General features: G+C 44.8%; 1 protein-coding gene across 2 annotated transcripts in view; it reads right to left on the bottom strand.

Moving 5' to 3' along the window:
- Positions 1-353: 353 nt before the first annotated feature.
- Positions 354-24,345, bottom strand: part of SH3KBP1 (SH3 domain containing kinase binding protein 1) — a 313,922-nt gene continuing 289,930 nt past the window's right edge. For both annotated transcript variants that reach the window (XM_046673657.1, XM_046673658.1), the window contains 5 exons: positions 13,262-13,371; positions 9,408-9,536; positions 4,919-5,190; positions 1,759-1,822; positions 354-738 (listed from right to left, as the gene is read on the bottom strand). In XM_046673657.1, coding sequence (XP_046529613.1) covers positions 697-738; positions 1,759-1,822; positions 4,919-5,190; positions 9,408-9,536; positions 13,262-13,371 — 617 coding nt within the window. In that variant the 3' untranslated portion in view covers positions 354-696. The remainder of the gene's footprint in view (positions 739-1,758; positions 1,823-4,918; positions 5,191-9,407; positions 9,537-13,261; positions 13,372-24,345) is intronic.

Here is a 24,345-nt window from a genome sequence, read left to right as displayed (position 1 = left end):
TTTTTGGAATCATGGTAGCTGCATCACAAAAGCTCCAATCAAGAGGGTGGTAAAAAGAAGGCACAGATCATCGCAAATACCAGATTTTCTCTTTCTCTTGTTGTAAATATACCATCATATATAAGCTAAAATTTATCTTAGGGTGGTAGGGGTTGCTGGCAGGAGAAGGGACAAGCTGGACCTAAAATTGCATATGTAATAGAATCCTAGAGGGGACACAAAGCGAGGCAGCTTTCCGCCTGAAGCAAAAGAATGGGACACTTGCTCCGGACTATGTGTCATACAAACACTGGGGGAAATCTGTGACAAAACACGATTAAAAAAATCATAAAATTATAAAGCTTGTAAACGAATAATCTGAAATTACATTTTATTAATGGAAAATATCATCAAAATAGTACCACTATGGACTAAACTGCCTGAGTTTTCGTTTCGCATGAGATCTCATAGTAAAAAAGCCTTTAGCACAATTTGCTCTAAGTCACAACCAGTGCCAGACCCAGGACTATACCATGGGGAAGAGTCTCCTCTTGGATGGAACTTGTGTTGTGCTATCAAGACTTTTGTGCTAATCTTTCAAACAGGGACATGTTGAGGCAAACCTTTAATCTTTTGGCACAAGGTTATTTTGGCTGGGGCAGAAAATTTGAGTCTTGGACTCAGGATGAATAATGCAACATTTCATTTATCAAGTATTCATTTTGATTGAAGAGCTTTCTTTATGTCATTAACTTCCATCTATAAAAGAAAAACAAGAGCCAAACAAAATCATAATGAATTGGCTGGTCGGATAGAAGCTGAAAGATAAACAACCTGGTTGATTGAAAGAAAATAATTAACCTGAGAATTTTAAAGGGGAAATGGGTAAAATGACATCTGACTGAAGAGTTGATAACCACGCCAGAAATGACATAAACCTAGCGAACAGGCACGCAGATGCGATGAACTAGCATATGGTGGATATTTTCATTCTCAGGCTACCAGTATCTAAAATTTGTCAAAAACAGCAATAATTCCAGTTTCCTGGCAGAGGGGGGAGCAGGCTTCCTGACACGCTGGACCATTCAGCAGTGTTGGAAGGCAGCTGTGGTTGGGCCCTAGGGAGTGTCTATTAGTACCTCCAAAGTGATGATGATGACAAGCAGTCAGCTATCCTTTCTTTAAGCAGCATGGGCCCCAATCACCACCAAGGGCACCAACTAGATGAAAGCTGAAAGTCTGCCTTTGGCCATTTGCAACTCCCACATACTCTCCACCATTTGGTAATGGCTGAGTTGGATTAGAGCCTAGAGGGAGACACGGCTCTGATGCCCTGGCAGGACTGACATGGTCATCAGGGAGAGGTAAAGAGATGAAGAGAAAGCGCCAAGTGTGGACAGCTGTGGTCCTTGGAGTTCCAAAGACTGCATGACAGAAGCCAGCTGGCAGCGAAGTCCCCCCCAGCGCCATGCCCTCTGGCAGTTACTATAATGAGGCCTCCAGAAACTGGGGGTAACTTTTCACGGAGGAGATGTTTCAGATAAATTCCAAATGAGAAACCCAACTGCGGGCACATTTACTAATTCCTTCCTTCCCCAAGACTTCCTGGATCCCAGGAGAGGATGTGAAATGAGCCTACATGATTCTAAGAAAACTGCCACAAGAAGCGAATCTAAATCTGCAGGAAGTTACAATTATTTATTTTCAAAATAAAGCCCTGACTCTGTTCCCACCTCTAACTGAGCCTCTTATGGCAATATAGGACTCTGAGGGACCCACCTGCAACCGAAGCCGGATTTTCTTCTCTTCATCCAACTCCGACAGTAACTGCTTAAACTCTCGTCTGAAAAGCAAATGGCAATGAAATTAAACAAATGCCCAGAGTTCCCCAATAAGAGGTAAGAAGTCTCTTATCACTACAAAACCCAACCGATCCTTTTACAAAGAAAATGTGGACAAAACATTATATTTTCTTTGCATTGTTATTACTTAAAGTTTGTTGCAGGTGGCAAGGCTTGCCATTATTTCTGGGCTCCCAAAATATGTAGCTCTCAAATAGTAGTTCTGAAATGACCTTTGAGATCCTTCAGTCCAAGCTTCTCCTAGAAGGACAAGTGGAGAAACTGAACCCCAAAGAGGTGGCCTGACTTGCCCAATGACTAGACTCCAGGTATCCAGGCTCATGTTCTGTTGTATTCCCTCTAAGTATTCCTTTATTACAGAATCACTGGTCTTCAAATGTACTTACGTAATAATTTTCATTGCAGACACTTTTACTACTCCATATATGTTTCCTTTATTTTCACCGAGTTTTAAATGACTAAAAGGTTACTGGTATGTTTTCACAGATTCTCAGAAAATCCCACAAAGAGTAATACTTGAAAACTTGAAGGTAATGTAAGTAAACCTACAATATGGTCATCATGTCATGGAGAAAGTAGATGGAGTTAGAACACACAGTCTGATGTCCTTTCCAAGATTAAATGATGAAGGAGAACAAAACTAATCATCTTGCAAACTCAGGGTTCTATACTTAGGACACTGCCACCATCCCAACTCTGGTCAGAGCTATGCTCCATTTTACCGCATCAACCACTCCATCCTACATGTACATGTTTACAAACTGGATTGGAAAATCAAAAAACAAGGACTGTAGAAACAGCACAATAAATAAGGTCAAAGTTACATTGCATTTTCTCACTTCAGATGAGCACCATGATGGTCCCTATACTTGGGCCAGTGTCTGGGCACTACTGTCAACATGTTGGGCTCTTTGACATTAACCAGGTGTAACTCATTACTGTCTTTATTCAAGCACACGCTATGTACCACCCCCTCAGTGGGCACTACTTAGGGCTTAGGAAAGAAGCAGAAGGTGAGATCCTAAGCAAACAGCACGACTCCAGGAAGACTATGGCAGGCAAAGCCTCAAGTGGTCCAGGCTGGGGGAGTTAGTTGGGGAAGGCAGTGCAAAGAAAAGTCACCAAGTCTTGAACTAGTAAAAAAGGGCCTAGGTCCTTAAGGAAGAAGGAAGATGGGGGCATTGATGGGGAAGACCCAAGGCAGAAGCAGGGAGGTGGGAACTAGCACACTTGAGCTGATGGCTGAGAGGAAGGTGACACCAAGAGCTAAGGTAGGAGACTGGAGGCGCAGGGCATAAAGGCCAGGCTGAGGAAGGCAGCTTTGGAGAGGGGCCGCTATGACATGTTGATTCCAGAAGACGTTGGTTGGGGAAGGACAATTCCAGCCAACTATGCTCAGGCTTCACATTGGGGGAACATGGGGTGCAGCAGCTCCAAAGCACTGGTGGGTCTTTACTCTGAGGCAGGTATAGGCCATTTCAGATGTACGCGGAGGTTCCAGGCACCTCTCAGAGGGCCCAAAGGGCTGAATCCCTGGATCTAGGCCAGTCTGACCCAATGATGGTCTTGTTCAGAAAGCTGAGAACCAGTGCTCTGGGGCCATGAGTTACTGTCTAGGCAAGGGATACATGTCACCTGGACATGGATGGGGCCTTTGGGTACCCAAACCTATAACCTACAGAGCCAGATAGGAGTTTGGGACTTTAAGGCATTAGGGGCAGCCTGGCTAGCCACAGGAGACCCACTGTAGTTCCATCCTGCTGGTTCTGCATATCTATCTGATAGGCCCCTTCCAGGTAGAGGTAAGGCCAGGGGTCCCCAATTTCATATGACACTTCCCAGCCTGAGTGGAACAGAACCTGAATAGAGCCACAATGCTCAAAGTGAGTTCCATGGAACCCTTGTCCTAAAATGCTCTAGAAAAAAAGGGCTCTGTGATTAAGTATATTTGGGCAACACTGCATATGCTATCCTCTCCATCTTCTTGATAGATAGAAAGGCTCTGAGAAGAAATTAACTTTGTTTACCCAACTATTCCCAAAAGTATCTGATCACAAAACACTTCAGGACCCTCCAGCCCTGTTGGGGGAGGCAGGTGCCGGGGCTTCTGCCAGCTGCAGACGTCCCCCCGGGCGTGACTGCAGGTCTCTGGCCCCATCGCCCACTACTGCCCTGGGCACCTCCCCATCTAGAGGGCCTGGCCCCAGGGATACACTGACTGTCCCGGCTGCCCCGTGTGCCATGAACCTGCCCAGGCTGTTCCCTCTGCTGGAGGGCTCGCTCTGAATCTTACTCAGGAAACACCTCCTTGAGGTGCCTCCCACCGCCGATGCCCCTGTTCCCTCAAGAAAGAGTGAACTGATCCCTAAACTCTCTGAGCCTCAGTTTACTCAGGTAAGTACCTCTCAACTTCTAATCCTTTCACAATCTTAGGCACTGCATACGGCATCCTGAGTCATATTTACATGTGGTATTTATTTTGACTTACGGGTCCTTCTCGCCATCTAAGTGCTCCTTGAGGGTTAGAGATGTGGAGAGAGTGTGTACGTAGACATGCACGGAGAAAGCCCCCTGAATCTCATGGTGAGAACATCTTGCTGAGTGTAGTCTCATGTTGTAAGATTCCCTACATCTTTTTCATACATTACGGGCCCTACATGTAAGCCAATTACTTCATGGGGCAGCTAATTAAAGAAACTGCAATTTTTCTGATGCTAGAGGAAAAGCTGCCTGTTGGGCTTATTAAGAAGTGGTACATGTGCACACTGTACTTTATGGGGATTTAAAGAGCTTTCTTTTTAGCAGCCTGCTGAGCGTGCCACTCCTTGCAAGTGACTCCTCTCGCACACCTGGTGGCCAGCCTGTGCCCTTCCTGCATGCAGCAGATGCAGTTTATACATGGAGCTCAGCTAAATGAAGCCTCTCAGGTCTGCACCCACTCCCACCCCCACTGCCACCATCACCGGGGAGGCCAGCCCCCGCTCCAGGCAGGCTGTTCCCCAGGCTTGTAGCACTAGGCCCTGGCCCAGTGGAGAGCAACCCGGGAGGCGGTTGAAGGCAGGTCCCCAGACACTCACTTCTGCTGGTCCTTCATGCTCTCGATGATGCTCCTCAGCTCTCGGACCTGCGTCCTCAGCTCCTCCACGGCTGCCTGGCTGCTGGCCAGAGGCTCCATCTTTGGTTTTCCTTCCGTGCCGAACAGAGACGGGGAGTTGGCTCTGTGTCCGGCTGTTCCCAAAGAGGACGACAGGGGGGAGGGTGCCACCGAGGACAGAGGGGCTGCCCCGCCACCACCACCTGCAGCCATGGTCCCTGGCTTGGGCGGCAGGGATGCTTTGTTGTCAGACACCTGTGCCGAGGGAGGGCAGAGATCAGGCCAGGGATTCGTGTTTCGTAAAAGCCCGCTCTACCTCACTGTCCCCGCCTCTCCACACACTCCTCACTCATTCCTTCACCCACACGTCCCCAAGGGCCTACTTGGTGCAGACATCCTCCCTTCCAGGGTCTTCCCCTCTGTATCTTAAATTCGGTCAGCTTTCTGGACAGGGAGTTCCTACCTGGTTTAATGTACACATCCAGAGGCCCACCTACTTGCTAGGCTCTGCAAACTCTGAAGTGAGTAAAACATTTTCCCTGAAGGAGCTCAGAACTCAGTGAGGTGCAGACAGACCAAGCAACACACCGCAGGTGAGGGAGGATTCTTACACAGAGAGGTAAGCACACAGAGCTGCAGGAGTAAATGAAAGGGACCAATCATCCTGGAGGGCAGGCATCAGGGAGGAGCTGACAGCCTCGTCCTGGAGGAGGAGGACTAGGAGGCGGCCAGGAGAGAGGAAGGGAGGTTGGAGAAAAAAGTTCTAGGAGGAGGAACGCGCAATGCAAAGGTGTAGACACCAGAGAGCAAAACATATTTATGGGAAGCAGCCATTCACAGGGCTAGAGTGTCAGAGGGGGCGGGGAGAGGCAGGACGGGAGGGCTAAGGCTGGGGAGGTAGAAGGGCCTCATGCAAAGGGGTAAAAAGATTGCACGCCAAGCTAATGATCACTCTGGCTGCAGAAAGGCCTGAAGGGTGGCAGGTCTGGAGGTCGAGAGAATTGCTGGGAGACTCTCAGACAATGAAAGCTAGAAATGGTGAGGGTTTGACTTAAGCAGCGGTCAAGAAGATGGAGGGAAGACAGCTTTGAGAGATGCAGCGAAGGCAGACTCATCCAACCAAGAGATGCAGTCCCTGCCCTCATGGAGCAGATACCCCATGACTAGGAGGATGTGGTCCCGGACAGGCTGTAGGGGGTGAGGAGGCACTACAGATCTAGGGCCATGGGTGGGGATGGAGGAACTAGGCAGTGAGGCTGTACCTTTTATGGGAGGATGAACAGGTTGAAGGCCCAGACAACACTTGCAGTTTTGGACACATTGAATTTTAGGAGCCCGAGGGATAGCCAATGGGACATGTCTAGGGGGCAGAGCCAATGACTAAAAGAGTGAGCTGGGCCAGAGAAATCACCGGGGAAGTGGAAGCCATGGGAGTGGATGACATAGAACTAGAAAAGAAGAGGCCCACTGATGGAACCTGGGTGGTTTCCAAATTGAAGAGGTGGGGAGAGAAGGCAGAGCCTTTGAAGACTGGGACAGAGTGCTGAGAGAGGGGGTGAAGCCAGCCCAGAAGAAGGGTCTGGATTATGGAAGTCCCCTGGAGGAGAGTTTCCCATAGAAAAAAAGAGGTTGGATATGTGGGTCAAGGGTGCTGAGAGGGAACCTAGGGGAGCCCATTTGGTGGCGCAAGGGACTGAAACCTGATCAAGACAGGTCAGCGTCAGAGTGAGAGGGGAGAGGTGCGGCCTGCAAGTTTAGAACTCTCCTTCCAGAAACTTGGCTGAGGAAGGAAGATTGGGGGGGGGGGGGGAGAGAGAGATCAGAGAGAAGCATCAGGAGGAGACAGGATCAAGGAAAGGTTTCGTTTACTTTCAAAGGGGAGACCCTGGGCTGGATTATGTGCTAAGGGGAAAGGCCAGCAGAGAGCCAGGCTGAAGATGGAGGAGACAGGCAGGGGAGGCCTGACGGGGAAGCGTCCTGAGGAGGCCAGGAGGGCACAGGGAGTGGCACAGTCATGGGCGGGAGGGAAGAGGGGCACGTGGCAGGCCTAGGGGAAGGTGAGATCATAGGCAGGTGGGGAGGAGGGCAAGTAGCCGACAGGATGTTGGGGGATGAGTGACGGGGCAGGAGTTGAGGCTGGTGGTGAAGCCGGGCAACGCAGCAGGGACTCCCTCCAGCAGCATGTGCTCAGGGCAGGAGCCAAGAAGGGGCTTGGCTAGCACGGTGAGGAGGCAGAGTCTGGATTCAGGCTGTGCTACAGGGAGAGACTGGGCAGAATGAGCCAGAAGCAGATGGGCCATCATTCCCAGCCTCTCTGCTCGCCTTTTCTCTGCCAAGTTACCATTGAGGAAAAGCGCTTTCTGCTGCCAGGGAGAGCGATCTGCCATCCCGTGCTTATTGCTAGTAGGAGTTCTAGTAAGAGGGAAGAGGGACCGACATTATGGAGCACTGGTCATATGCCGGATGTCGGCTAGACAATTGAAACGAGGATCAGTTGGCACACACGGTTGACTGAGCAGGAAACTGAGGCTTAGGGAGGTGGTTGAGAAACTCCCCAAATCTCACAGCTAATAACTGGCAGAGCTGGGATTCCATCTCCTCCCCATCAGCTGGACCCTCGAGCCTGGAACCCTGACTGTGGCTGCCTGAGTCTAAAGAGTCATGGTCTCCTGTCCTTATTTTCTTCATTTCTTTCCTATTCTTGGGTTCATACTTTTCCCCATTTCCCACCCTGCATCCTTATTACCTCTCCCAACCCACCACTGTCCTCACAGTGACTGACTTCCAGGCATTTCTGTAATCAATGCTTCTCTCAGCATTTCCTACATGACTCGCTCTCCTGGCCTATTTCAGCTAACACGTACTTTTTGAAGTCCTCACAGAGTACAGGCTACCATATTCCCTGACCAAATTAGTTCAAGTGGAATTTCTAGAAGCAATAAATAACATGAGATGACAACTCCAGGGAAGTGAAATAAGCTAATGGAATAGAACTGCGCAAATCAGAAACGTGAAGAGCTGCTGGCCACCAGCAGATGTCACTGTAGAGACACCCGAGGGATGTCAGAGAGAAGGCAACTATAGGTATACCCATAGTCACCAGAAAGAAGGAGTCTAAATCCAATTTCTGCAAAAGGAATCCTTTTATAAAGGAAGGATGCTTCAGTTTTGTGCATAATTACAATTGATCTGTTTTATAGAATCATATTTTTGCTTACTGTATCAGATTTTTAAGAAAATCTATACATGTAAATTCTTAAATCTATACTAAGGAAAATCCCACATAACCTTTGATTTCTTTGTGTTAATTCCTGCTTCAAGTGCCTTAAAAATGACTGTAGCTTTATGCTCTTAGGCAGAAGGCAGTTGCAAATGTTTACAGAAAATAATTCCAATTGACTGGGTTCTCAGCACAAGAAAAAGGAATTTTAAGATCTTGGGTTTACATTCATAGAAAGAACAGAACTTGTACAGGGGACCCTTCAAAAATCACACGCAGTTGCTAAACATTATCTTCTTTGTTTCTCACAAGCCAATAACCTAAAATAGCTATATCATCCCCTGGGCATGCAATGAAAGTAAAATGTTTTTAGGCTCTAAATTTATCCTAATAAATGAATCCAAACCAGCTTTTCTTTAAGAGACCTCCATTAGTTATTCAAATTCATGAGCTACCAACCATCATTTGTGACACCACCAGTTTTGAACATAAAAGTCAAGATCTGTGGGCACAGGGCACAGCACTTAATATATTTAATGTATTCTTTCCTGACACCTCCAGGGTTTTTAAACTGTTTGGGTTGTGGTGCTGGTGATGGTGGTGGTGTCAGCGTGCAAGGGCATTTATGTATGTGTCGTTGATGGCATGAAGAGATCAGATCACAAGAGAAAACATAGGAAATCAACAATTGAACTTGTATCTCAGGGATTCTGCCCAATTTTGGTGACTTTGTAACATGCTTCAGGGATTTTGATGGCTAAAGTAATCACTGTCACTAAAACTTGCGCTGTTATAACGGACTGAATGTTTGTGTCCTCCCACATGCGGAAGTCCTACCCTCTGCTGTGATGGTATCTGGAGGAGAGGTCTTTGGGAGGTGCTCAGGTTACAGTGGTGGAGCCCTCATAAATGAGACTGGTGTCCTTAAAAAAGGGACCCTAGACTGCTCTCTCATCCTCTTTCCGCCACATGAGGGTATAATGAGAAGTTGGCAGTCTGCAACCCTGAGGAGAGCCCTCGCCAGAACCTGACCATACTGGCACCCTGATCTCGGACTTCCAGCCTCCAGAAATATGAGAAATAAATTTCTGTTGTTTATAAGCCACCCAATCTATGGTGCTTTGTTATAGCCGTCCAAAGTGACTAAGACATCAGTTTATGCTTGTTGGGTTTATAACTCATCGTCAGAGCATACACGAAAAGGCAGGGATCCCATGCTGTTGGGACACCCTCGCCACGGCTAGTCACTCACTTGGGATATGGTAACAGTCTTTGAAGTTTTCTTTGACGCGTCCACTCCTCTGTGTGCAAGCGAAACGTGCTCCTCTCTTTCTTCCTCAGGACTTGGGGAGTCAAAGATATCAGGGCTTGAAAGGGAAGACTGGAGAAAGCCAAAAGAAAATGCTTTTGTCAGAATCATACCTTAGCTGACATAGCTTTTGTTAACATAATGCTGTATGCTTTTCAGAGCACTTGACACTTCTATTTTGTTTGTCTCCTCATTATAACTCTGGGAAGCAGAAAGAGGGCTATTATCTGTGCATTAGAGAGAGTGGCAGAACTAGGACTGAGAAGCAAGGTTTCCTATACCAGGGATCTTTCTACCGATGCCCATCAGTCATTTCATCTGTGCAAACATCTGTCATCCATCTTTTCCTGCCCCCTCCATCCCTCAGAGCCTACCTCCTCTCTCTAAACATTTGCTACCGTATTCCAAGCACTGAACTTGGTACTGCACTTAAAGGTGACATGCCAGACACAGTCCCTTCTCTCATGGGGCTGACAGTCCAGTGGGGAAGGACACACAGGTCAAAAGGAGGCTGCCTCTAACCTCCTCCATTCCCTCCTGATCTTTTTCCTTGAGCCTTTGGCAGGACCGCTAAATCTGCTGTAAACTGAAGTGCCTAAAAGAACTTGTCTGAGAGGAAGCTGTTTCCAGGGGCACGGGATCCGCAGGCCTGTGGTCAAGTGACCAGCGCCTCCACAGCCCTAGAGCACAGCCCTGCCTGCCAGCACAGCTAACTCACATCTAATTGGGTACCTGCTGCCAAATCTCTGCCCTCACTGCTACGGACAATCGACATCCATTTTGGATTCTATCATTGCTGAGGTCTATTTACAGAATGGCAGCATCTTTTGGTAAGATATGAGAATAATACTCCTACCCTTTCTGCCTCACTGTGAAGATGCAAAAGTTGGATGAACATTAACCAATTAACTGGAATTCACTTGGTCATAAATGATCACTGTACTAGAATTTCCCTATTTTAGGTCAAAGCAAGTGAAAATAAGAGTTCTCATGGCAAAGAATCTTTTTTAATGATGAATCTCCAGATATATCTTTGGCCGAGCTCACATTCAGCCTCCCCTCTATGCCTTCTACTCCATGATAGGAAAACAGTCCTATTGAAAATCACCACTTGGCATCATTACAGAAAAGTCATGTCTACAAATACTATTTTTTTCTTCTGTTTACTCCACTTACTAAGGTAGAAACCTAATACATTTAAGGAATTTTTAAGCAAAGTTTTAAAATTAAGAGGTCTTGTTTGTTAATCTTCATTTAATCTGAAAATCCAATTACCTAGAATAACACCCCCCACCACTAAGCTTTTTTATTAATCTAAGCTTAACTGCTTAACCGCCTTGCAATGTCTGTACCCTTTCATTTTGAGATTTTATTCACAAAGCCTGTTTCCTCCTATATAACCTATGGTTCATGCGCTGCCAATCAAAACTTGCTCTTTGAATCCTATAAACATAAATAGCTTGAACTAGGGTGAGAGGCCCCAGGCTGGGGAGTCACAACTGGTGCATTTCCTCCATCACTCCCTCCAATGGCTTTTTAGGAATATGTCCATATCCACTAATCCCATTTTGCTATGAAAAACCCACAGGTGCTAAAGGGAAGAAGAGTAAATATGAATTCAATGTACAATCTATACAGGGATGGATGGGAATGAAGGGAAGAGCGTATAGTAATTCCATTCCTTGAAAGCACAGATGTATCCTGTTGTTTTAAGTCTGCAAATAAAATTGTTCCATATAAAATGCCAAACTTTGAGTCATTGTGCCATAAGCTTTCTGTGGGCAGGGACTGTGTACATCTTGTTCCCAGATACAGCCTTGGTCCCTGACACAGAGCCGAGCCTACAGGAGATAGATGCCTATAAATATTTGTTGAACAAGTGAATGAACAAACGAGTAATCTAAACACAGAGTGAAGAGGAAATGCCTTTAGCTGGTCCCCCAAAATATACACAAACTCCCAGACATGGGATGTATGGACCAAGGGTGGGGTGGGGGATGGTAATTTGAATTTCTCTGTATTTAATTCTGGATGCCTCAAGGCTCTCTAGATCTTAAAAAGTTGGGAAGAATTTGGAGGGAACACAAAAATGATGAAGGATTTATAGAGAAGAGTTGGGAGGTAGGATTAAAAATTTAAGTATAGAGATACTAAGACGCAAGTAAATGAGTTATGTGTGACTAAGACGCAAGTAAATGAGTTATGTGTATATGAGGCATGTTGGGAGGGGTGTGGAGAGGTGAGGGGGGAGGGGAAAGAAGGCAGTATTGACACAGTACTCTATATAAGAGTGCAAAAGTAAGCCACTTTTTCAAGTCTTCCTCCCAAAAAAGTGTCAATACATAGTTAGATTTGTTTTATACAAAGAAGAAAATAGGACAACTCAAACCACACTTCCAGACTCAGTATACATGACAGAAGAGCTTCAAAGGAAGTGGCATTCTTTTTCTTCTAAATGATGACCCCTTAAGCGAGACCAGTGATGAGGTAAAAGTAGAAAGTGTCCCGGGAAACCTGCAAAAGGTTAATCCCTTGGTGTATCTGGTGAAGGTCAGAGGCCTTAGGCCTGCATTCCCAGCAAGGAGAGGCAATATGATACACGGAGACAGTGACACAGAGGGAGAGAAGGAGAGAGAGAGAGAGCGGGGGAGAGAGAGACAGAGACAGAGAGACAGAGCGAGACAGAGACATTGTTTGTGGAAGGTAAACTTTACAACCTTTGTGGAGGGGAAATTTGTAACCTCTGGCAAAAGCAAAATATGCAATTCTCTTTAACCGACTTTCAGAAAATTTTTCCTTAAAGTAAATAATTCTGGAGCAGCATCAAGATTTTCCTACAATGACATTCACTTCAGTGTTTATAATGAACTTGAAACAACATATACGGCACAACAGTAACAGCACAATGGCTAGATAAACTCTCACATTCGCGGGTTACAACACCTGGCAGCCATTCATGTGATGTTTTGAAAAAATGTGTAATGATTGGGGAGAAAGGTGTACAAGGGGGAAAAAAGCAAGTTCCAAAACAATGCGTACTATGTGATCCCATTTCTGAAGAAATACTTTTATACATACAAATAGACTTTTAAATAAGAGCTAAGGATATACAGCAAGAAATTACCAGTTCTTAGCTCTGCGGAGCAAGATTACAGGTAACTTGCTTTCTTCTTTACACATTTCATTGTTCAATTTTGGTACCATAAATGTGTTAAAGGTTTCCAATAATAAAAGAAGTTATTCAAAATGACCCAAACCAAAAACTTCTATGGGTTATCCAGAATGTTCTGACCGGTCTCTCCTACATGACTAGGTGCCTTGTATGCTTACAGACAACCTCCTAAAGGTCTGTGCAGGGTTCCAGGGAGCGGTGCTGGCAATGTGGCTTTGGAAGAAAAAGGTTCAGACACTGCCAAGCGCTGTGCAAGGGCAGATCTTTCTTTAGAAAGTTTTGTTTTGTTTACAGACCTAAGCAGCCTTGGTCTCCTTTGCCACCATAAAACATGACATTTTTTTCTTACCAATTTCATTTCAGATTCAAACAAGAATCAGTTTGGAAGGAGAGAGAAGGAAGGTGGGAATAGGGGCTGCCCACCTCACTGGCAGTTACACAAAGAATGGGTAGAAAGAAATACTGCTTGATTCCAGAAGACTCTCAAATCACTTTCGGTCAGCAGTGTAGCTTATGACCTACCTCTCCTGGCTTGTCTTCAAATCAGCCATTTGCAGAAGAATCCTTAGCTGGAGTCTCTAATCTATCCTGCTTTTCAGCTGTAGAGAAGTAAGGAGACACTTACGGATGTGAGGGACTGGGACGGAGGCCGCCTCCCTGTGGCTTTTGGTCTGCTTGTGGTTGGGTGACTGAGTTTCTCAGTAGATGACACCACGGAGTCAAAACCTTCTAGGTCTAAAATAAAAGTAAAACAGATTTTTAAGAGCAAAAATGGGAGTGAGGAAAGGTTCTTATGCCACCAGCGCCTCTTTTCCTTAATAATCATCCTTTACGTCGAGATTACACTTCATCATGTATGAAGGCCGTTTACATCCTTGGTCATCTAATAAACTTCGTTAAAACTGAATGAATAATCATTTCCTCCTTGGTTTAAGAAGCTAACAAGGAGGAGAGAAACATGATTTTTCTTTCTCCCTTCCACAGCTATATTCATAAATCTTTAAAGGTACAGAGAGAAGAGTAAAGGAGGAATCTTCTTCCACAAAGTCTGTTTTGGTAGATAAAATATTCTCGTAGTCTCATCCCAAAAAGCAGTTATCACAAGGTACGACATCCATGGGCGAGTGAATGCTGGTCATTGATGCCTAGAGACAAGAGAGGGCAGGCTCCCCCTCTGGCTGTACCGCAACTCTCTGGCCATCAGCTTTCACCCTAACGTTAGACTATAAACTCCCTAGAGATGGAGAGCAAGCTTCTAGGTCTCCAGATAACTCACAGAGCCTGCCACCATTCTGTTTCCAGATGCCTCACTCAATGGAGACCTTATCTTCTTCAGTCATCAGTCTGCTCATTCATTTACTCCATTATGATTGAGCAACTACTCCGTGCCATGCACAGAGCTAGATATTGAGGCTACACCAGTGAGCACAGCGGAAATGAGCCTGCCCTCAGAGAGCTTACATCTCTGTGACTAATATCTTAGACGAATGTAGAATCATTCAGCTGGATCGTCACTGCACCTGGCATGTGACGAGGAGGATGGCCTCTGCCTTTACTTTGCCGCCCTCTTCAAGAAGTGATCAGGCCAAGGGCTTACCTGGTTCTATAGAGTTCTGGGGATTCACAAATCAAGTATAGATGTGGGTGTGATGTGCACAAGAATGGCTGGCAGAAAGGGGCCATCCTGAGACCCATTATTGCTTGTGGCTGGGGCAATGCTATCTCTTCCTGACAAGCAGACCATGTTTCATATGCCATGCCAGGCACTGCCTTCCCAAACTGTTTCCCATTCTCCCTTCTAACAGAGCCCCAGTTTTGTTTCAGGACAATGTGCCCAGCTCCTGGGCTGAACCATGTTTGGTCTAAGCCATTGATGGCAACCCTGCTCCTCTTTGTCTGTGATTGGTCTAGAGGTGGCTGTATAGCCCATTTTGGGTCACTGAGAAATAAAGAGAAGTCTACTGAGAGCCGGAAAAGAGATCCGGCTAGAGAGAGGCAAGTGGGGAGAAGGCCATTTGTGTTGCTGTCCCCTCTTCCTTCCTGCTTGGGATGCTGTTGGGTAAGGACAGCATGCCTGGAGATGTAGTAGCCATCTTATGACCATGAGGAAGGCATGGCCCATACTCTAGGCGATCTTGAGGATATCAGAGCAGAAAAATGGAAAGAGCTTGGGTGACTGACAATCCCGATGAGCCAGTCACCAACCCTAGAAATGACCTAGCACCCAGACCTCTCATGGTTGAAATGAATAACCCCCTATTATTTCAGCTCATTTTAATCAGATAGTCTTTATTAGCAGCTGAATGCATTCTAATTGCCAGAACTACAAATATACTGGCTCAGGACAGAAAAGATAAAAATTAGGTGTTTTTGCCCCTCCTTAATTTGGGGAGAGCTCTTTTGTTGATAGTTATAATAAGTGGTCTGGCTGTGTGACAGCTTTATTCTATTAATGAACAGCCAGGTGCTGTCTGCACACTACTTCCTTCAGTGGAATATGCAAAATCAATCGCAAGTCACTGGTCAGGACAAACCGTTACACGACACCTGGGATTATATTAAGTGACTTTATTCTACCAACTGGTGAATGAATAATTACTCAATGAATTCATAATATCAGGGCAAAGCAAGTATAACCAAAGGTTAACTATCTGCAGAGACAGCACAAAGGAAAATGTCAGTGGTTCTCTGAGGCCAAGGGGGAGCCAGTCAGCACCTGGCACCAGAGCTAGGCTCCTAAAAGGGCCCCACTTCACCAGCTCTAGGGGCTCGGGGATGGCCCAAGATCCCCACTGCTAGGTGGGCCTCTCCAGAGCCGGCTCACTGGTCTGACCCTCTCAGAGACCTTTCTCTTTAAGACAATCTTATTTGCCTAAAAGGTTCCCCTTCAGACCCTACCCCAGGACTCGCCTCTACCAACTCCACGTTGTCAGAAATTGGAATTTCCCATTGTCCACTTGGATTGATGCCAAAAAGCCATCATATGACATTAATATCCCCCAAATTCTTTTAAATCACTTTTTCTCTGATTACAAAAGTAATACATGTGCAATGTATAATTAAAAAAATATATAAATCTGTAATAGCAAAAGAAAGTCAACTATAATCTTACCACACCGAGATAAGCACTATTAGTATTTTGGTATATTTCCCTCCAAGCTTTTCTCTATAAATAGACAGCCTAGTTCACACTATATCTAGTATTGCATTCTACTTATTACACCTAACCTTATATGCCATGACTCTAAAAACTCTTCATAAATATTTTGATTGTTGCATAATCTTCTATGGTATTGCAATTCATGATTTATTGAGTCAATCCCCTATCATTAGTTTCTAAATCATTCCTCCCCTCTGATTTTTTTTTATTATGATAAAGTGCTGCACAAATATCCTTGCATGCACTCTACATAGAATGAGTTTAGCAGGTTCTCCATGCGGCTCCCCAACAGGGAGAAGGGGATAAGGCCCAGGACAGGGAGTCTGCTGGGGTGCTGGATGTGGACAACAGGAGGCACACTGGGGGCAGAGGAGGCTGGTGGAGACGAGAGAGGACACCACACTGAGGAGCAGAGGCTGAGCAGACAGCCAGGGGAGGAGGTGAAGGAGAGAGCTATTAAACGTTCCAGCAAACAAGCCGCTGCTGAGGGCCTTGGCGGGCTGCTACCAGGGGCAGAGAGGGACCACCTAGAACATGGCTCTGTCCAGGAAATGAAATAAGCCCTGGAGGCAAAGCCTGAGCAGGGTGAAGCAATTAAAGAACAATGAAAAGCTAATTGACTCTGGTTCTCCACATTGGCTGCACAGTGGAACCACCTGGACCATTAAAAAAAGCCTGGATCCCATCCCGGGCATTGACTGAATTTGTCTGGGGTGCAGCCTGGGCATGGGTAGGTTTTTAATCTCCCCAGGTGATATTACTATGCAGCCAAGTAGAGAAACACCGCTCTAGCAGAGGCTGGGGGCCAAGGGGAGGGAGGGATAAGTAAGGACTCAATCAAGCAGAGGAGAGGAGAGAGCGCTGGAGCAGGGGCCATCAGGTAAGTGGAGGGTGTTCCAGGGACCGCTGAGTAGACAACCTCCCTTGGGCGAGCTGTCGGGAGTAAAGCACATCAGCAGGTTGGGTCCTCCAATGCTGGGCTGGGCAGTGCTGACCTGGTGTGTGGGGCAAGAGAGATGCTGGAGCAAGTGATCAAAGTGGTGACCGGAGGCTTGGGTGACTGGTGACAGGTCAGAAACACCGCAGCTGATGTAAGAAGGAAGCCCGCGAGGTGACCCAGCATGCAGAGTGGGGTGGGAGAGGGATGTGAGGAGTGAGGAGAGCAAATAGGATGGCCTTGGGCCCCCCTTGGGATGGAGTTGGCACGTCCACTGATGTGCAGGGACAGACAAGCTCACACTCAGGAAATGTCTGCCAGACTCCAGGGAGGACTCCATCTTTGCTCCCCACCCACCCTCCTGGGCCCACTGAAATAGTTAAGTCTACCTGGGAGTTAAGGGTTTAACAAGGTGTAAGATAGCAGTCTGTAATAAACCCCACTTTCAAAATGACTCAGAGGTGGGGTGTCTGTCTCCCGCACTTAGACTGTGAGCCCCAGGAGAGCAGGAACTCATCTTTGTGCTCTCAACGTCTAGTACATTCCTGGGGAGAACATGCTTAATATTCTGTAAATGAAGGAACAAGCAAACAAATGAACAAGCCACTGAGTGAACACACTATCTCGATAAAACTCCGATTCCTGGAGTGTAGCTTACAGAGGTGGCTGCTAGTGGGACATGAGGCGGCAGCTTCAGGGTGGAAGGCAGCATTCTGTGCCACGGCTGCAGAGAAAGCTTGGCTGGCCCATTTCGTTTTACTGGCTGAGGTCTGTACTAACCGCACACATTGAAGCCTGGCCATACTTAGCCAGTGTCTCCACGACAGATGGCCGAGAAGACTGCCTTGTCTGTCACTCAAGTCAGAGGAGGCCCAGAGTCCTGCAGGGGAAGCCGCCCTTAACCTCGTCATGCATAGTCAGCTACGTTTACCTTTCTACCGTTTGAGCTTGTAAAAAGCACTTTTTGGAAACAACAACAAAACCAAACTGCCAGAAAGAAAAAGACACCCCAAGTATGAGGTTTCTTGCTGAAAAGGGAACCTCAAACCCCAAACTGCAAAGCACTTCTGCTTTGACAGTGAAGGGGAAAACTCTTCAGTACTGTAACATAAATTTTCAGTGGCACGGAGCACGCTCTCATGACTGTGGCCATGGTAGCTGAGATTAAGGCAGAATTTCCATGACTAACCCATTGTGGTGCAAAGAAAACGTCCCAATTTTCATGGTGGTTTTGAAATGAATCAGGCTGAAACTTGATATGAGCTTTCTCAGCCTGGCTGGGAATTTTTCCTCTTAATAAAAAATGGTTTTAATGCCCATAAGCCAATCCAAAACTATTAAACTGGCAAATGTTGGGTATTTTTTAAAAGTTAGTTTCATAAGGATGAGAGGCTCTTGGCTTCTGTGATACTTGGAAGACGAACCCTCTGCAGACATACGGGGCTAATTCACGTTGGACATGGAGTCGGCTTGGAAAGGCCTTTGACTCCTCACGGCACATGGAGTTGCCCATTTTCCATGAATTTCAGTCACACCCTATTTAGTTCAATTAGAAAATGTGGGCTCATTTTCCATGGATGGGAGGGATGGTACCAGTGACCACAGGTGACCTAAGGCACATCCATTGCAAACACAGAGAAGAAACAGTCAAAAGTCTGAGACAAGCCAGCTGTCACCAAAGGAACTGTTTGTGAGCTCTTAAATGGCTCTGTTTATTCATTCATTGTAGCTCGATGCTCCGGACTCCAGAAAAAGCCCTAGAATGGAAGTTTCCTTCAGTTGAAGCCTGGCAACGTCACTACCTCCCAGTGTCTCTGGAAGCCATCCCTGCTCCTCCATGCCCCTGTCAAGGATCATTAAGCTGCTGGAACTTCTCACCTGAAACTGCTGTAATCGATTTCTCACTCCAAGCCCTGTACCACTCGTCAGGCTGGCACCAGAGAGAGTTGTGTAAAGTTGAGATCTGAGTATGTCCTTTCACTGCTTGAAGTCCTCTCCAAGTTCCCATGAAATGCTGGTGCCTTAGCAGGGCCAAGGTCCTCATGGTATGGCTGGTGCCCATCACTTTCTCTGTCCCTCAGGTAACTCCCTGTCTTCCTTTCCCTGGGGGCCATCAAGGCTTGGCTCAGCAACTGGGACCTCTTCCAAGAAGTCAGACTACACCCTAAAGGCTAGCTTGGGTGCTCCTCTAATCACCCATCACTCCAATCTCAGCATTTAGCATCCTCCCCTGACATTCCTTGTTGACTTATCTGTCTTCCCCCATGAGCCAGGGAAGAAGCTGTGGCTGTCATCTCTGTCTTTCCCAGGCCTAACAGCATTCCTGGCTTGTGGTGAGTGTCCAATAAATGATTACTGGACAAATAAGTTAAAGGTCAAATCACGCAGGTAGAATTTTGCTTTCCTACATCACTGACAGAGCTGTGGGATTTGGGAACAGAGATCTAGAAACAAAGCTAAAACTTTAAAAAAAAAAAAAAGAACCCCCCCTTTTCCTAAAGATTTAAGATGAGAAAACCCTAAAACCATAGGGTCGCAGGTACCCTCTCTGCAATGAAGAATCATCTCAAGGCAGTCTGGACAGGAGGAAATCTCTCCCCACACGTAAATCATTTGACTAGGGTGGAACATCTGTGCAGACTACAAAGATGGGCTCATCATTAAGGGTCAAATGAACACCTGTGTTAGCTGAGTCACCAACCAAAGAATTCTCCTTTGAGCAATGATTAGCTTTTGCAGGAAAATACGCTCTCTGAAATGTGTAAGGATATAGCAGAGTAGCTGTGGTGTTTCATTTATAATCCAGGTGTGACGTTTGCAAGACATAAGCTGCTGAGAGTAGACAAGTCTGAGCTACTGTTCAGCCACTGTCCTCCATGCGTCACACACGCACGCTCATCTAACCCTCACAAAAACCCAGGCCCTGTAGGCGCTACTCTCTTCCATAAAGGGAGAGGGGGAGGGTCCGAGGTTAGACAACTTGCTTTCTGGTCACAACCAGAAAGTGACTGGGCCCACATTCAGATTCACGTCCATGGAATACTTTCCAGTCCAGAGCACTGGCCGGACGGCAGGAACATTTGACCTTACTTATTCAGCCGACAGTGAATTCTGAGAACTGTTTCCACATCAAGAACAAGAAGAGATATTAGGAAAAGCAATTTTCTTTTGTGAAGAAACCATTCTATGCTCTGATAATAAACTGCCTTGGTTCTATTGTACTCAAATGTGTTTTTAAACAGACAGAAAAAGGCGCTGGCTTCTTTAAGGCAATCTCTGCCAAGAAATGTAAAGAGTTAAGCAAGTTGAGTGAGAATGTTTGGCTATTCGGTGCAAAGTAACTTTTATATGTAAACTTGTAGCTCAAGAATAAGAGGGAGATAAAGATTTATTGCCTCATTCGTTTAATCAAACATTTATTAAGTGTCTACTGCATGCCCGGCATAGTGATAGTTTTGAGAATGAAAGTACAAGCATTCTATATTCGTGCTATCCATTAAAACCTGCTGAGATGATGAAAACCTGCTATATCTGTACTATCCAATATGGTAGCCACTAGCTCCATGTGGCTACCGAGCACATGGACTATGACCAAGTGCAATTCTTTAAATTAATTTCAAATAGTCACATGGGGCTAGTGGCAACAAAGATCTCTATCATGACCCTAAATCATGGTATTTCTTCTCATTTATGCTCAGTCCATTCATTCAGTGCACACTTAGTGAGTGAGCACCATGAGCCAGTCTCTGGGCTAGGCGTGGGGGGAAACAGGGATGAACAAAATAGCCACAGTCCCGGCCCCATAAAGCTTCGAGCCCACTGAGAGAGACACATTTTTATATATATAATTATAAAGTCTGCTAGCTACTAGGAAAGAAAGGTAAAAGATGAAATTAGCCATGATAGCATGGGGACCTAATTTAGATCAGGGAAGGAGGGACATCTTATTAAAGTCTAGCACTGAGGAGAGGCCAAGTGCCTCACCTGGATCAATAACAAGCAATGTTAAGTGGGGAAAAGCAACTTTTCACATTTGCATTCCTTTGAAAACTGCTAACTGCAGGCCCACGGTTGCTATGCAAAATGATTTAATAAATAAATAATATATTTCTTTATTGGAAATAGTAGTTATGCTATTAGTCACAGGAACATAATTGGCACAGCCTTTTTTGTAATGTCATTTGGCAAAAGCGATCACAAAATGTCAATGTGTACACCTTCAGATAGTCCACTTCTAGAAATTAACCCATAGAAATGTTTACGTAAGTGTAGTCCAATATATTTATGAACCCAGGGATCTTCAGCCTGTTTTGCCAGTATACCTCCTGAAATAATTTTGAAAATCTATGTGCCCCCTCACATATCTTAAGTTGATATCTAAAATTTTACGTAACTTTTATTCACAAAGCATAAAATTTCTGCTATATTCTAAATATTATTTTAATATAATATACTGCTCTCTTAAATATATTCAATATATATTTGAATACCACAGCAATTTAACAACCACCATTATTCATTTTAAAAAATCATGAACAAGTTTTTCTTTAACAGTTGGAAATTTTGCATCATTCCTTTCCCTCCCTGAATTCATATTTCCACCATTCTTCCACTGCTGAATTGTATTCTAATGTAACATATTTTTATGCTTTTGTTAATTTTGTCCTTTGTTAATTATCTTTTTATGCTATAAAAACATATATGAATTGAAAGTTATGATTTTTTTATTTCCTGAAATGATAAGACTCTAAGTGTAAAATTATTTTCCTTCTGGATTGAGTTATCATTAGAATTATTATTAATATGCAAATAATCAAGACATGTATACACACATACCACACATTTTGATAAACAATTTGTAAGCATAAAAAAGTAGAATTTTATTGGGCTTTTCTCTCAAATACTTCACGCATATACGGATGATTATTACTTAGCACCAGAATGACATGGTTTGGTATCAATTCTATTCCTGTTTTTCATTTTATAGATGTAAGTGCCAAGAAACTGTGTTCACATAAATAGAACTATGTAGGAATGGAAAGAATTTTGTTATCACAGTGTCACTCAATTCTTTGAACTCCTTCCGAGTTATACACCAAAAATCAGACAGTGATGTAGTATCAAGAATTATTTTTAACAATCTATCAACGAACAACTCACTGGGTGCCTCCTTCGATTTTGTTAGAAGCAAAGAATTAGAAACCAACTGACTTGTAAATGGATTTTTTGTCCAGTCAATAGAGTCACTCAGTTTCTCAACTCCAACACCAATCTTAGAATTGTCTCTTAGTTTGCATCAGGGGTTTTTATATCCTTGGAGTGGGCAAGAGATTGGCCACGCCATGTAAGGTGAGAGAGGGTGATTGGGAAAGGAGGGGCGGAAAAGGAGACGCAGAAAGACAGCAGGCCTCTCAGGACATGAGTTTGAAGACAGAGCACATAAGAAGATGACGATGCACTGTTCGTGGCCTGGGGAGTCTCCATGGTCCCCCAAGGTACAGGTAGGCCTGTTTGCGGATCGCTGTCCTAGGCTGCTCTTTGCAGCATTGCTCCTAAATAACTGGTCACGGTAGAATCATACAATGGAATGTTATGCAGCCTTTAAAAGTATAAGGTTTATCTATGTGACAGTATGGAGTATGGAGATTTCTCAAAAAATTAAAAATAGAAATACCATACGACCCAGCTATCCCACAACTGGGGATTTATCAAAAAGACTTGAAATCAACAATTCAAAGAGACTTATGCACCCCTATGTTCACTGCAGCATTATTCACAATAGCCAAGACGTGGAAGCAACCCAAGTGCCCATCAACTGATGAATGGACAAAGAAGATATGGTATACATACATATACGATTGAATACTACTCAGCCATAAAAAAAGACAAAATCATCCCATTCGCAACCACATGGATGAACCTTGAAGGTACTATGTTAAGCAAAATAAGCCAGACAGAGAAAGACAAACACCGCATGATTTCACTCATATGTGGAAGATAAACTAACACACAGGCAAAGAGAACGGTTTAGTGGTTACCAGAGGGGAAGGGGTTTGGGGGGTGGGTATAAGGGGTAAAGGAGCACATTTATATGGTGACTGACAAATAATAACGTACAGCTGAAATTTCTCAATGTTGTAAACTATTATGACATCAATAAAATTTTAAAAATCCATCCATCCATTCGATCATAGAAAGCCTTCTAAAAGTATGTTCAACCTTAACAGTGATTATCTCAAGGAGAGGCAGAGATACTAGGGGACTAGCACTTTCTAATTTTCTGTGTTCTTTCACTTTTTTTAAAGTAAGCACCTATTCTCTATGTAATTGGGGGGTGTGGAGAAGCTCTTTAAAATAAAAATACAGCTGAGTAGATCATGTTTGAAATGATGTCAGATGCAGCTATCAAAATCTTGGTCAGCTGATTTATGTTACATGTTCAAGAACTTGCCTAATTTCCAATAGCAGTAGTCATGGTAAGAATGCAGGCTGATGCCTGGTGCTTCTCTCTGTCTTAAGTGCAGCTATACCAGCTACCACTCAGAAAGTGGCTGTTCTATGTCAGCCACATCACATTATTATGTCTCAATTTTACAACAACCCTCTAAGGCAGGTGGGCGTTACTAACCCTGCCATGCAGAAGAGGAACGTAGATCTTAGAGTCACTCAACCCGGAACTCGCAGAGCTAGGATTCAAGTCAAAGTGTGCCATCTGAGAACCCATGGTTTATCTAACATACCATCCACTTTCCTCGGTGACTGTGGGATTATCTTGCCTCTACATAAGAATTTGCCCTACGAACTCAAACTTATTTAGGATGGCAAACATCCTACCTTTTTACATTTCTCTTTAAGAATTTGAGCAAAAACGATAAGTTTTTAAAAAGGTGAATGAACAATCTTAAGCATTTTATAAAAAGTTCTGTCATAACTATTATGCCCCAAATTGTTAATTACTTAAACTTCCATACGGCCAGCAAATTCTTTATAAGCAAAAATCTTTAGGCCAAAAGAAAACCCTAGATTAGAGCTTAGAAAGGGCCAAATTATCAATTCGAGGTTAAAGGGACTAACAGAACTAAAGGAAGTGAAATAAAGAGAGAAATGAAAGAATAGGCTATTTAATCTTAAAGAGGATTCAGAGGTTACCAAAAGAGCAGTTTTCTCAATGTCCAGGAAACTCAGCTAAAAGAGAGTCAGAGAAACAAGACTGCAAGGCTGAGCTAGGCCCCTTTGATCATTTTATCCAAGCCCCTGGCTTAAAGATGAAACACCAAGATTGAAAGAGGTGCGATGCTGTGCCCGACAGCCTGCTTCAGCAGGATGTGCAACCAGGCAGAGGGCACGAGTTTCCTTTTAAGAGGCAAGACGAATGGGGCGTTTCATCTTATTCAACAGCACTTTACTTAAAGAGGAGCAGTCTGACACTCCTAACAGAAAATTTTAATACATGTGTGAAACAATAACATCCTAACGTCCGGAATTACACAGAAGCTACAATTATACTGAGTACAAAACTTGAGAGGAAATACTTCCTGTCCGAAGCCCAGTGCTCTTTGTACCACACTGGGAGGGGCAAGCTCCGGAACTGCTGGGAGGGCTGGCGAGCCCC

This window comes from Equus quagga, chromosome 10 (assembly GCF_021613505.1).
Source record: "Equus quagga isolate Etosha38 chromosome 10, UCLA_HA_Equagga_1.0, whole genome shotgun sequence".
Lineage (NCBI taxonomy): Eukaryota > Metazoa > Chordata > Mammalia > Perissodactyla > Equidae > Equus > Equus quagga.
This window is presented reverse-complemented; position numbering and strand designations above follow the sequence as displayed.